The sequence below is a fragment of the Diabrotica undecimpunctata genome, unplaced genomic scaffold (assembly GCF_040954645.1).
Source record: "Diabrotica undecimpunctata isolate CICGRU unplaced genomic scaffold, icDiaUnde3 ctg00000568.1, whole genome shotgun sequence".
NCBI lineage: Eukaryota > Metazoa > Arthropoda > Insecta > Coleoptera > Chrysomelidae > Diabrotica > Diabrotica undecimpunctata.
Genome location: NW_027311885.1, coordinates 7,132,501 through 7,147,617, shown reverse-complemented (window position 1 = coordinate 7,147,617; position 15,117 = coordinate 7,132,501). Strand labels below are relative to the sequence as shown.

General features: G+C 39.8%; 2 protein-coding genes across 2 annotated transcripts; both read right to left on the bottom strand.

Annotated features, from left to right (window-relative positions):
- Window positions 1–2,466: 2,466 nt before the first annotated feature.
- LOC140431119 (uncharacterized) lies at window positions 2,467–6,126 on the bottom strand. The gene has a single exon (XM_072519041.1). It carries the CDS (start codon window positions 6,124–6,126, stop codon window positions 2,467–2,469), a length of 3,660 nt encoding a protein of 1,219 aa, XP_072375142.1.
- Window positions 6,127–6,807: 681 nt separating this feature from the next.
- Window positions 6,808–8,394, bottom strand: LOC140431118 (matrix metalloproteinase-18-like). Its single transcript, XM_072519039.1, has one exon. It carries the CDS (start codon window positions 8,392–8,394, stop codon window positions 6,808–6,810), a length of 1,587 nt encoding a protein of 528 aa, XP_072375140.1.
- Between the last annotated feature and the right edge of the window lie 6,723 nt (window positions 8,395–15,117).

Below are 15,117 nucleotides of genomic sequence, written 5' to 3'. Positions count from 1 at the left end.
ATGTTAGCCTAAGATACCTAGAAATCTCTCAAAAACCTTTAAACATTTCCTTACTTTTCCTATTCAACCTCTCCCACTAACCCGACAGACACAAGCTGTGGGTTCTCGTCCCGTCTGTTGTTACGGTTGAAAATAATGTCCAAACTCTAAAGTGTGAACATTGTTTTTAACTAACCAAATAGCTTTCCTTTCTTTTATTTGTAAAAACGTCATTTATATAAACAAAAAATCAAAGAACAATTATTCGTATATGGCTATGTAGTCAAACTATTATTCGTATATGGCTATGTAATCAACAAAAAAAAAAAAGATTAAAATATGCTTTGATTAAATACATTATCAAAACATTGATAAAATAAAAATAAAACAAAATACGAGGGTAAAGTGGAAAATTTCGGTAAAAAATATATAACAACAAAAAAAAACGGTAATGAACTTAGCTATGAATTTAAAAACTTTAAACACCGAAAATAAAACACTGGAAAAATTAACATAATTTATTAATAATATACATGTATATTATACATATCGTATTTCACCTTTACAAAGATAACCTATTCTACTTGGAGAGTAGCTTTTCTGTGGATCGTTGTTTATCGCTATCCGATTACCAATAGTATTTTGCTGGCTGTTATTATTATTATTATTATCTAAAACTCCCTTTTTGCCATCTGTTTTCATATGAATCTTCTTCTTCTTCTTCTTGTTCTTAGTCATTTTAAATAGTGGTCTAATAATGTCACGATATTTTTCGGGTGAAGCTTGGTGTCTTAGTTTTCCCAACGTATCTCTGTGTACATCAGTTATTTGCAGTATTCGTTTGTACATTTGATGATCTAGAGGCGTAAAGTTTTTAGGATACTTGTAAAATAATAAATTCTGAAGACCGTCTGTTGCTGGAAACTTTTCTTCATCTACTAATATGTTATCCTCTTCAAATATTAAAGTTGTCTCTCCCAGCTTCCATGTTCTATCGCCAACATACTCGGGGCCAAACACATAGTCATATTCTTCAAACATAGTCACGTCTTACTCCACCAGCTGTCAATCACTAAATGATTTTGAAAAAGTGATGCGTATCTATATAACGTGCTGATCACCAGCGATAAAGAGAACTAACACTTTTTAATAAAAGCAAAAACGTCTCTGACACCTACCTGACGCATATCTGACACCTAGCTGACGCATACCTGACACCTAGCTGACGCATACCTGACGCATACCTGACGTATACCTGACGCATACCTGACACCTAGCTGACGCATACCTGACACCTATCTGACGCATACCTGACACCTATCTGACGCATACCTGACACCTAGCTGACGCATACCTGACGCATACCTGACACCTAGCTGACGCATACGCCCTGAGTACCAAGCAAATCAGGTTTTTTAAAGATATTGCATTAAGTTTACGCAGTTATTTCTTAAAATTTTTATATAACACTCTCTAAAGCATATTCTGAGACCGTTATTTTTTTTTTTGCTAAACAATATAGAATGTGTTATAAATGAAAAACTTTATATTTTATTATTATATTTATTAATACTAATTACAATTTGGTATTTTATGTGTCCATAAATTTTACAATTTTTATATATGTATTGTATTAATACCTTTAAAGATTACAATAATTTTTATTTTATGTACATAATTTTCAACTTTATACAATATTAATAATTTTTGTTATATTTTCTTTCTTGATACTTGGGTTTGGAACCATTATCTCATATAATCATCATCGTTGATACTGCAGAAAGTTACCATACCCGGGGAAGATCATTGTTTTTCGGATTAGGTATTTTCAAGATTTGTACATCAAATTTTGTATTTCTCAGGTGGACAGCAGCGTTAGATGTCGATATATTGCTAATTTGTTCTAATAACTTTGACATATTGGCACTTGAACTTGTTTCTGGCGATATCGGGTGTCTAACGTCATCATCATCATCATAGGAAGATCAGTGGTTTTTCGGATTAGGTATTTTCAAGATTTGTACATCAAATTTTGTATTTCTCAGGTGGACAGCAGCGTTAGATGTCGATATATTGCTAATTTGTTCTAATAACTTTGACATATTGGCACTTGAACTTGTTTCTGTCGATATCGGGTGTCTAAAGTCATCATTTAAGGCAACAATTCTGATTTTGTCACCTGTTGTGTAGCCAGCTTGCTTTTTTATATTCTCAAGAGCGGTCTCTAAATGGTTTTTTAGATAGTCTTTGTCTTGTTCTAAACCTTCACCTATTTTAAAGTTGTCACAATTAACTTGAAAAGTGCATAGATAAGCGTTGAATTTTTTTATTTCTCGCTGATTTATAATATTTATTGACCATTGATCAGACATTGTTAATTTATACAAAATCAAAATTTATCGAAAACATGAGCGAGACAAAACACGTCTTTCCTGTAACAGCGTCTAATAAAGAATGAGGTACAATGTCTAATGCGTAATATTATTATTATAATTTTTGAAAGCCAAGAGGTGTTGTGTCAATTAATGAGTCATCACTTTGTATTATTTTTCGTTTCTTGTAGGCCATCTTGAAAGTCTTTGATACCCTTTTTCTCGTAACAATATCTTTGGTCTCTGTATCCCTACCGATCTGGTCATACGTGAGCTTAATTTCTTTGGTTGGATCGTGTATGATGTCATTCATGGCGGAGGCATTGAGTACTAGGCTGTTTTCGTAGTTTAAAGTGAAACCTTTGATTTTAGTCACCTCTTTGCCCTTGGCTGTTTTGTAAAAATAACTTTTAGGACCTGTACTGAGCCATTCAACTATGTAGTCATCTCCAGGCAACTCATCACTCCAATCGCCCAACATTTCACCTGTTTCGACAGTGTTTAGGCCATCATCAATGTAAACAATGGAGTCTGTGTCGAAGTAGGCAACTGCTTCTCCTAGCCTATCAATCATCTCGTACAGTCTTAGACGAGCGTTACTGGTCGTAAATAATGCCACAAAAATATTCGTATATGTTGGGTCTTCCACAAACACGTCTTTATAATCGTAAGAGACTTGTGCTATATTATCATTAATAAATGTGACGTTTGTTAAATTTATTTTATCGTTCATCAAAACTTCGTACCATCTTTTAATGTCCACAACATACTCTGTCTGTTTCATATTCATTCTTTGGCCAAATTTACCCCATAGACTATTTAGGCATATTTTAGCGACTGCTCGTTTACCGGGATTTGGGGCTATTTTAGATAAATCGAGCTCTATGTCCATCTGCTCTTTTACAGCCCGAGCGTACTCTTCATTTGTGGCATACGTATGTGGACTAGTTTCTAATTTGATCTTCATAAAATCTTTGACATATCCCTTGAACAAATCTGTCGATGTTTGCTCAAAATGCCACACCTCGTGAATTTTTATTATTTTATACCCTTTTTCTAAGGCCTTATTAATTTCTAGAGTTGTCCATGTACCCCTCAGCATTCTTTCCGAGTCATCATGATCACAATTTTCGCAATCTTCCAAGACGCATTGATTACACAGTGGAAACATTAATTTGTCAGTTTTGACAGGTAATACAGGATGGTATAAATCAGTAGGCGGTAGTATTTGGCAATGTACTAGACCAAACCAATTAGGATCGTATACTTCAGGTGCATGTATTTTTGTAGGGTGGCCAACTGGATATTGATCGTAATATTGTACGGTTGGATACAGTGATACAATATCTATGTATCTGAGCTTTTTCCCAGTCACGTTTAGTTTTATGGCGTTTGTTCTACCGCCAAAGAATGCTTCACGAGGCTTTAAGGGTTCAATAAGTTGAGGATCTGCGGCGTTTTTACATTCTTTGGATTTTAACCACTCACATTCCCACATTTCTACCAAGTTGTACCCTGCTTCTTTTATTTGTTTTGATCGTCTTATTGTTCTCTCGTACAAGTCACTCATTGTCTCATTGTTGACGTGGTTAACTGTGTCGTTCTTAAAGCATTCTGGGTGGCCATGCCAGAAGCAACCGTGGTACTGGTACACAGTATTTGACTCTTCCGAGAAACCATCAACTTTTGCACCGCAAATTGTCACTTCTCCGCCATTAAGAGCATGTTGGACGTTAGAAAATTGATTGAGCCATTTTATTGATGCCCTGCTATATGTCTCCTTTATCTCCTGCTTTACAACGCCAATGGTGTTTGTTCGAAGATATTTAGATCTATATATGGCCATACACACACTGGCAATAGTCAGATATTGAAATGGGTCTATGTTTGCTATTTCTAAAAATTCCTTGCGAAATTCCAAACACCCACGTCGTAAAATATCAACATCTGAATCGCAATAGGTATGGAGCTCTTTCTGTAACACAAAGTGGTCATTTTTATGCTCATCGTACCATTTCTTAAAATCAGATCTTTGTTTTGTTTTCATTGTGTTGGGTCCATAATACGCAATATCTGGTAAGCAGCCTTCGTAGTGAGTATTTTCAGGAGTGTTGAAAAAGTGAGGAAAATAGCCTTTCTTTAATTCATGCAGACCAAAAGTTTTAGGAAAACCGGACAGGGGGCCGGCTACAAAATTAGAGCTGTCTATTATTTTCAGTTTAAGAGCCTCGACTTCCAAAAGCATAAGTTTTGACCCGTTGTAGATAGTGTACGGCTTTGTCGTGTTTTCCACGCAATATTTTAAAATGAAATATGAATCGTATGATTTACTATTGTGGGCTATCGCTGTATAATTTCTATGTTTCTCGGAAATTAACCATCTACAGAACTCTTCATTGTCTTTAAAAACAAATTTATGTCCGCCGAAATCCTGCGCAATTACAAGATTCGGTACATGAATGCCTGTATCCTGCATTGCCTCGTAATCAAAGAAAATATATCTTTCGTTGTAAGAGCATTTCATTATTTTTTCTTCAGAGAGATTGTTACATATACAAGGGTCTTTGCAACTTTGTGACTGTTTGTGATTTTCTTTACAGCCTGAATTTATCACGCTTGATCTGTTATTGCAAGTACAGGCTACAGTACAAACTCCTCCTTTGGCTGGTTTTTTCATCATGTAACACTGATGCGTAGCTATTTCTACAAAGGTATTACAGTTTCTGCACATGGAGTAACCGCATACATGCTCCTTATCTCTCTTGCATAGTTTATTACATTTGTCACATTTAAATACTTCTTTGCAAGCTTCTGTATGGTTTCTTAAACATTCATTGTTGTAGCAATAACGGTTACAGTCCTTGCACAAAACTTTGCTTTTTGTAGTCAAGTCATGCTCGGGATGTTTGCAAATCGTACAAAGTGGTGCTTTCTTGCATTTGTGTACACGGTAATGACTGTAAGGGGTATCACACTTCGCACAATAAAAACGACTACCGTAAAGACCCTTTAAATTGTTTATAACATCAAAATGATTCCCGTTTTTATACAAATAAATCTTGGCTGTTTTTTCGGGGCCCTCGTATATGATTGTGTTGAAATTTTCTGCACAAATAATCTTTATCTGCACATCCAATAACTCCTCTGCCTTCTTAAAATTATCCAACGTAAAGCCATCGTTATAACAACCGCCCAACAGGTTGCAAAGTTTTTCGGCCAAATCAGTCTGCAATTTTCGACCTATACGTATGCTATGAGCATCGCTTTTGATCAATTTGTGGCCCAAAATCTCGTTTGTGACGTATGTTAAGCCCACTATAACTGCTCGAGCCCCGCATAAAGTGTCGGTATTTTTAATCTGGGTAATGCTTTTCTTGGTGCGACGGTCCTCTGCCAAATTTATAATTTTATGTCGGCCGCTACCCCTAGGTATCTTGAAAATTTGTATATCAAATATAGTATCTTCGACTTGAACCGACTCGTCAGAAGTTACAATGTTTTCGATTTGAGCCAAGATATTATCCGTATTTAAATCTGTTTCAGTACCTGTTGATATGGGATGTTTAAAATTTTCATTACGAACAATTATACGAATTTTATCCCCTTTTTGAAAGCCGGCTCCTTCTTTAGCATCCTGTATACCTTTTTCTAATATCTTTGCTAAATCAATATTTAAATTACCTTTGCACTCTTCATAACGTAATTGAAACGAATTTAAATAAGTGTTAAATTTAGAAATAAAACGTTTACCTGTGGTAATTAAAGACCAGACCATGATGATCGCCTTGAGAACAACAACAACAACAACAACAACAACACTGGACACTAACAAATCACAACGTTCACAGTGAAAGTTATAGCGTGACGTACTCGTTGAAGGTTGACAGCAGAATGAACAGGGCTTCTATTAGGGCGTTCTTTTATACCTCTTTGTTGACCTTGAAACGTGCCAAATATTAGTGATTTTGAAAAACTAGGGCGAGTTTGTTTAAAGACACATCACTTAATAATAACATAACATTCAATTATTACATAAAACTGCTATTTGTCCTTATCTGTGTTATAGATTTAAATGAAATTGAAAAAAAAAGTTTGCCGTATGCATAGCGAACTCCCCTATTTTGTGAGTTAAATGGACTCGTCCAACAGTACCAATACCTTAAATATGTTTGGATAGGTGTATATCCATCCCGATGACTAACATATCCCTGTAACTATTCTGTATAAACTTATATTTTTTGTTACTTATTATCTAACATTTTAAGTCGTAAATATATTGCAGTTTAGCTAAAAATCTTTTTCTTTACAATTCTAACATAATATTTGGCTTTGAACACATGTTACATAGTAAATAGAATGTTAGCTTCTTCCGGGAATTTGATAAATAAAAAACATATATTTTTTACAATTTTTATTATTACTCGTAAATACAAAACACATCTTTTACACTTTTTTTTTAATTATATACAGATACAAGTTTAGATATTAGAGTTTTTAATTGTTGTAAGATATTTTCGTTTGGGCAAGGCACTCCAAATAGATTCCAGTTAAATTGTCCAGCGGCCACAACTTTTCTAGTAAATTCATTAAATTTATAGTAAGTATTTTGACGGAAAAAGTAAATATGGCCATCAATCCATCGAAGTGCAAGAGAAATATCTTCAGGTATTCCCGGAAATATGTCTTTTATCCAGCCTCTTCTTACCTCGCTAGTAAAATCATTAGAAAATTCTATATATGACATATTGTTGTAAAATGTATAGGATTGCCCGGAATTTGATTGAAAAATAGCATTGATGTGGGCCTTCTTGGGTATATTAAGTGTAAAATTATCAATATATTGAATGCTAGGAAAGGATGCTGAGAAATATTTGTTTGGTGGCACAATTGTAACCAAATCACCGGCTGTTGTTTGAAAAATGTGTTGTAAAGTGTATTGACGTAATTCTGCAGGAACATAATCAGCAAGAAGTTCAGGCTGAGATGGAATAATCATTTCGTTCAAGTCTAGTTTCCATATAAATTTATCGCGGGCGATATATAATCGGTAATTTGAAAACTCTGGAGCAGTGGCTAAAAACATAAAATCTGGAACAATATCACACAAATTTTTCGGTTGCTTACTAGGCCTTGGTCTTGTCGAACTAGTTGTTGGTCTTGACGTTGTCGAACTAGTTGTTGTTGGTGTATGTACCGTTGTATACCTTGAGCGGGTCGTTTGCTTACGAGTTGTTGTTGTTGAGCTAGTTGTTGTAAACTTTGGGTTTGGAGCATAGGTATTGTTAGGCCCACATAGATATTGTATTGCGTTTATATCATCCTTATGTAGACCACTAATCTTATGCTGATACATACTATACATGACAGCACTTTGTGTTCCACTATGACCGATTCCAAGAGCATGCCCAATTTCATGAACCAGTACCATAAGAAAACTTATACGGCCTTCAGGTATAGAGTCGTTTCCAAAATGCCAGGGCTTCGTTATATCTAAATGTATCTCTGTACAGGTGTCTGCGGGATGAGGAAAGTATGAATGTCCTAAAGCAGCACCTCCAACAAATCTAGTAGGACATTCGGCATCTCCCATACAATTTGCTCTAAAATGATGAGTTCCCCTAACCATAGTTATGGTTATATCTGGTGGCTCTAGCGTAGGATTTGTAACCATTGTGAATGTTAAGGTTGAAACATTTTGCCACGTCTGAAATGCCATTTCTGCGTCTTTTTGGGCCTTGGGCGTTCTTTGAGGAAAATACCATCGCAGGTGTTGTTTGTGCCATGGAGAAGCCACTATAAATTCGTTATCACTGTGGTGACAACGCGGACGACGCATCAATTTGATTGTTGCATTATTAAGCAAACCATCCACTGGTAAATTATACTTTTCTTGAAAGTTAATTATCAAAGTAGAGAAATCTGTACTATTATCGATCTGTTCATATTGATTTAGATAGGCAATAGCGTCTTTTTCCGAGAAATCATTGCAAAACACGCTTGCGAACGTTAGCATAAAAACTAATACGTCTATTCCCTTCAACATCGTGGCTGCGAATAATTTTAAAATATTAAGTAGCATGTATATACCCGGTTATTAGTATCTATTTGTTTTCAACAACGTTTTAGTCAGTAAGGTACTAGGGACATCTAGTTACTGTACTTTGTACTTTAAACAAAGAATAAAAATATTACAATATATTTTACTATTTTCTACTTTATATTGTTATATGGTACTAGATTATGTTCATCTTAAATTGGCTTAGTCATATAGACGCGAATATACCAAATGTGTATGCATTCAACGATGAATTACCGGTTGGACATTTCCTTTTAACACATCTCCCACGATATATAGCCGGAAACACGTGCACTTTGGAATTCTAGTTAATGTGAGATAAAATATATTCACACGAATGCCGGAAACATGTGCACATTCCGGTCTAGTTAATAATTAAGCCCGGCATGTGATGCATAAATGAATAGTCTTACGAAATATTGCGCAACATGGTTTAAGCGTGAGTTACGTCATAACAGCCTGTCTATTTAATGAACGAATACGTTTTGTACTACCAGTCTGCAGTCAACATTGCGAAAGTAACAACGGTTGTTTGTGCCCGTCAACGTTTACGAAAAGTAACAGTGAGTGTTTGTGCCAGTCAACATGTACGAAAAGTAACAGTGGGTGTTTGTGCTACAAGAACCTTGGCGATAAGGTGTTTGTTTGTGTTTGGGCTACAAAAATTAAAAACGTAAGTACTATTTTATATATTTTTTAGAGGTTTCATAGAACATTTTCTTCGTAGGTAGGTCATTTCAACAATGGGTTTAAAAAAAAACAATTACTTTAGAACATTACTTTTATTTATTTATTTCCTAGTATCTGTGCTACAGCAATAAAAATGTTTTTACGTAACTCTAGTAGAGATTCCGGAGCCTCCTCAAAATATGCTGCCGTCGATCTGTTTTTCTTAAAATCGTGATATATATCAACCATTTTTCTGTCTTCATCATTTTTACGCATGAACATTCCTTTTATCATAGTAAATTCTATTTGATGAGGTAGATGATGTTTTGTAATTGCGTCTGTTGGATCGTATATTATTTTATTATGCTCATTCCAGAAATGTGGTGTGATTGTAACTCCATTTGAGTAAAACTTTGTACCTACTACGACCTTTGTTGTTATTCCATATTGTTTTGCGACTTCATGCAATATTAAACTAGTCGGTAAACACGCGCCTGCGTAGTTGGCCCGAATAAATTCTTGCTCAATACATGTCTTAATTAAGTTTAACTGAATGTACTGTTTCATAAGATTGGCCATACGGCGATGTGTCTGCTTTGACTGTTATTCGATGAATGAACGCTTGCTGGTATTACTCAGAGTGTGTTAATGATGAAAGTGGTGGGGGTAATCAAGATTTTTTGTCTGTTTACAACTAATGTAATCAAGTTGACTAAAAGCGATAAATGCACCACTTTTACATTGATTCTTATGGAAGAACAAGCACAAATCTGCACATTTCAGAGGCCTTTTGAGCATAATGTTATACCATTTAATCTTCCGTCCGACCGAGGATATAACTTTGGTTGTTTACAGCTAATGTACTCAATTTTACTAAATGCGCTAAATCCCACACTTTTTTACATTGATTCTTATGGATGAACGTGTACCTTATACCCTAATTCAGCACTTTATTCTGTTTCAGATATTCCTACCGTTCACGCGTCGTTTAGATTCCTCTGGTTATGTGACATAATGTCTTATGATACAATATGTGAATCTGAAAAACCTTGCAGGTGTAAACGACTATTCCAAATGAACAATTGGAACGAAACTAGAACTGTGTCCATATCATGTGACACACGTCACTATTACGAAGAATCAAAAGAAGAAGCTGAGCAACGGTCAAACCACTAGGTTTGTGAAAAAGGGACGATTTTGGTTGGCATATCCTAATCGCTTACTAAAGATGGAGGAAGCTTATCCAGACGTGCTTTTTGGATACTAATGTAATGTAAATAACAATATTTGTACATGTCTTTTTTTTTATATAAAGGTATCACAGTGTTGTATGTAAAACTTGTATTTTTTTTAATTATTTTTATACTTTCTGTATTCGTTTCTTGGTCTCTGTCTTAATATAAAGGCGTATAACTTGTGTATTTTTATACTTTGTGTATTCGTTTCTTGGTCTCTATGAAGGTGAAAGAAAAACGAGGGTGATTAGGAGCAGAGGGTAGCAGAGGGTAACAGAGGGTAACAGAGCGTACCAGAGGGTAGCAGAGGGTAACAGAGACACACAGAGGGTAGCAGAGGGTAGCAGACACACACACACACACACACACACACACACACACACACAGTACGCGTTCGTAGGTTAAGAATAGACGCTATCTTCACGTTGCGTAAAAGAAAAAGAAGAAGAATTGATGTTGCGTAAAAGAAGAAGAAGAATTGATGTTGCGTAAAAGAAGAAGAATTCGTAAAAGAAGAAGAATTAGGTTAGGTTAGGTTAGGTTCGGTTTGGTTAGGTTACGTTAGGTTAGGTCGAATCTGGGGAAATCTGTGTCAGGGGTCTGGGGAAATTTGCCATATTCACCATAGGGTAGCGAGCGGTTTTTCCCCAGAATCTGGGGAAAAAAGTGAACTGAAGTGACACCCTATCTACTCACACACACACGCGCAAATACACTCTTCACCTCTCGACTCCTACACATTAGTCGCCACTTACGACAGGCAAGGCCTTCTTGCCTCGGTCGTCTTCTTATCTCTGCAAGCTGAACGGACACACACATTCACACACACACACGAACGCACACACGCAAACACACACGCGCAAATACACTCTTCACCTCTCGACTTCTACCCATTAATGGCCTCTTACGACAGGCATGGCCTTCTTGCCTTGGCCGTATTTTAATCTCTGCGAGCCGAACGGACACACACATACATTCATACACACTCACACACACACGCACACACGCACACACACACATACACTCTTCACCTCTCGACTCCTACACATTAGTCGCCACTTAAGACAGGCAGGGCCTTCTTGCCACGGCCGTGTTCTTATCTCTGCGAGCCGACTGGACACACACACACTCACACACACATACATACACACTCACACACGCACGCACACAGACACACACACATACACACTTCACCTCTCGACTCCTATCCATTATTCTCCTCTTACGACAGGCAGGGACTTCTTGCCATGGCCGTGTTTTTATCTCTACAAGCGAACGGACACACACACACGCACACACAAACACACGCACACAATAACACACGCACACACGCACACGCACACACTCTTTACCTCTCAACTTCTATCCATTAGTCGCCACTTAAGATAGGCAGAACCTACTTCCCTCGGCCGTATTCTTATCTCTGTAAGCCAACCGGACACACACACATATACACACACACTCACACACGTACACACACACGCATACACGCTCACACACATAGACTCTTCACCTCTCGACTCCTACCTATTAGTCGCCTCTTACGGCATTCAGGGACTTCTTGCCACGGCCGTGTTCTTATCTCTGCGAGCCGAACGGACACACACACACACTCACACACACACACGCACGCACACACGCACACACACACACACATACACTCTTCACTTCTCGACTCCTACCCATTGTTCTCCTCTTACGACAGGCAGGGACTTCTTGCCACGGCCGTGTTTTTATCTCTGCAAGCCGAACGGACACACACACACACGCACACACAAACACACGCACACAGGAACACACGCACACGCAATCACTCTCCACCTCTCAACTTCTATCCATTAGTCGCCACTTAAGACAGGCAGAACCTTCTTCCCTCGGCCGTATTCTTATCTCTGTAAGCCTAAAGGACACACATACATACACACACACACACTTACACACGTAAACACACACGCATACACGCACACACACATAGACTTTTTACCTCTCGGGTCCTACCTATTAGTCGCCTCTTACGACGGGCAGGGCCTTCTTGCCTCGGCAGTGTTCTTATCTCTGCAAGCCGAACTAACACACACACATACTCACACACGCACACACACACACATACATACACTCTTCACCTCTCGACTTCTACCTATTAGTCGCCTCTTACGACAGGCAGGGCCTTCTTGCCACGGCCGTGTCCTTATCTCTGCGAGCCGAGCGAACACACACACAGTCACACACACACACACACACACACACACACACACACACACACATACACTCTTCACCTCTCGACTCCTACCTTTTAGTCGCCTCTTACGAGAGGCAGGGCCTTCTTGCCCCGGCCGTATTCTTATCTCTGCAAGCCGAACGGATACACACACTTACACACACACGCACGCACACACGCATACGCACACGCACACGCACACACTTTCCACCTCTCGACTCCTATCCATTAGTCGCCTCTTAAGACAGGCAGGGCTTTCTTGCCACGGCCGTGTTCTTATCTCTGCGAGCCGAGCGAACACACACACAGTCACACACACACACACACACACACACACACACACACACACACACATACACTCTTCACCTCTCGACTCCTACCTTTTAGTCGCCTCTTACGAGAGGCAGGGCCTTCTTGCCTCGGCCGTGTTCTTATCTCTGCAAGCCGAAGGGACACACACACATACTCACACACGCACACACGCACACACACACGCACACACGCACACACATACACTCTTCACCTCTCGACTCCTACCTATTAGTCGCCTCTTACGATAGGCAGGGCCTTCTTGCTTCGGTCGTGTTCTTATCTCTGCAGGCCGAACTAACACACACACATACTCACAAACGCACACACACACACACACACATACACTCTTCACCTCTCGACTCCTACCTTTTAGTCGCCTCTTACGAGAGGCAGGGCTTTCTTACCCTGGCCGTATTCTTATCTTTGCAAGCCGAACGGATACACACACTTACACAGAAACGCACGCACACACGCACACACACACGCACACACTTTCTACCTCTCGACTCCTATCCATGAGTCGCCTCTTAAGACAGGCAGGGCCTTCTTGTCACGGCCGTATTCTTATCTCTGCAAGCCAAACGGACACACACACATACACATACACTCACACACGCACACACACACGCACAGACGCACACACACACACACATACACTTTTCACCTCTCGACTCCTACCCATTAGTCGCCACTTACGACAGGCAAGGCCTTCTTGCCTTTGTTGTATTCTAATCTCTGCGAGCCGAACGGACACACACATACATTCACACAAACTCACACACACACGCACACACGCACACACACACATACATTCTTCACCTCTCGACTCCTACCCATTAGTCGCCACTTACGACAGGCAGGGCCTTCTTGCCTCGGTCGTATTCTTATCTCTGCAAGCTGAACGGACACACACACTCACATACACACGCACGCACACACGCACGCACACACGCGCAAATACGCCCTTCACCTCTCGACTCCTACCCATTAGTCGCCTCTTACGACAGGCAGGGCCTTCTTGCCACGGCCGTGTTCTTATTTCTGCCAGCCGACCGGACACACACACACTCACACACACACATACATACACACTCACACACGCACGCACACAGACACACACACATACACTCTTCACCTCTCGACTCCTACCCATTAGTCGCCACTTAAGACAGGCAGAACCTTCTTCCCTCGGCCGTATTGTTATCTCTGTAAGCCTAAAGGACACACACACATACACACACACACTCACACACGTACACACACACGCATACACGCACACGCACATAGACTCTTCACCTCTCGACTCCTACCTATTAGTCGCCTCTTACGATAGGCAGGGCCTTCTTGCCTCGGTCGTATTCTTATCTCTGCAAGCTGAACGGACACACACACTCACATACACACGCACGCACACACGCACACACACACGCAAATACACCCTTCACCTCTCGACTCCTTCCCATTAGTCGCCTCTTACGACAGGCAGGGCCTTCTTGCCACGGCCGTGTTCTTATCTCTGCGAGCCAACCGGACACACACACACTCACACACGTACACACACACGCATACACGCACACGCACATAGACTCTTCACCTCTCGACTCCTACCTATTAGTCGCCTCTTACGATAGGCAGGGCCTTCTTGCCTCGGTCGTATTCTTATCTCTGCAAGCTGAACGGACACACACACTCACATACACACGCACGCACACACGCACACACACGCGCAAATACACCCTTCACCTCTCGACTCCTTCCCATTAGTCGCCTCTTACGACAGGCAGGGCCTTCTTGCCACGGCCGTGTTCTTATCTCTGCGAGCCAACCGGACACACACACACTCACACACACACATACATACACACTCACACACGCACGCACACAGACACACACACATACACTCTTCACCTCTCGACTCCTATCCATTATTCTCCTCTTACGACAGGCAGGGACTTCTTGCCATGGCCGTGTTTTTATCTATGCAAGCCGAACGGACACACACACACGCACACACAAACACACGCACACAGGAACACACGCACACACGCACACGCAAACACTCTCCACCTCTCGACTTCTATCCATTAGTCGCCACTTAAGACAGGCAGAATCTTCTTCCCTCGGCCGTATTCTTATCTCTGCGAGCCGACCGGACACACACACACTCACACACACACATACACACACACACTCACACACGCACGCACACAGACACATACACTCTTCACCTCTCGACTCCTATCCATTATTCTCCTC

What these genes read in the sequence shown, in the direction of transcription:
- LOC140431119 (XM_072519041.1), bottom strand. Translation starts at nt 6,126, where the DNA reads ATGGTCTGGTCTTTAATTACCACAGGTAAACGTTTTATTTCTAAATTT.
- LOC140431118 (XM_072519039.1), bottom strand. Translation starts at nt 8,394, where the DNA reads ATGTTGAAGGGAATAGACGTATTAGTTTTTATGCTAACGTTCGCAAGC.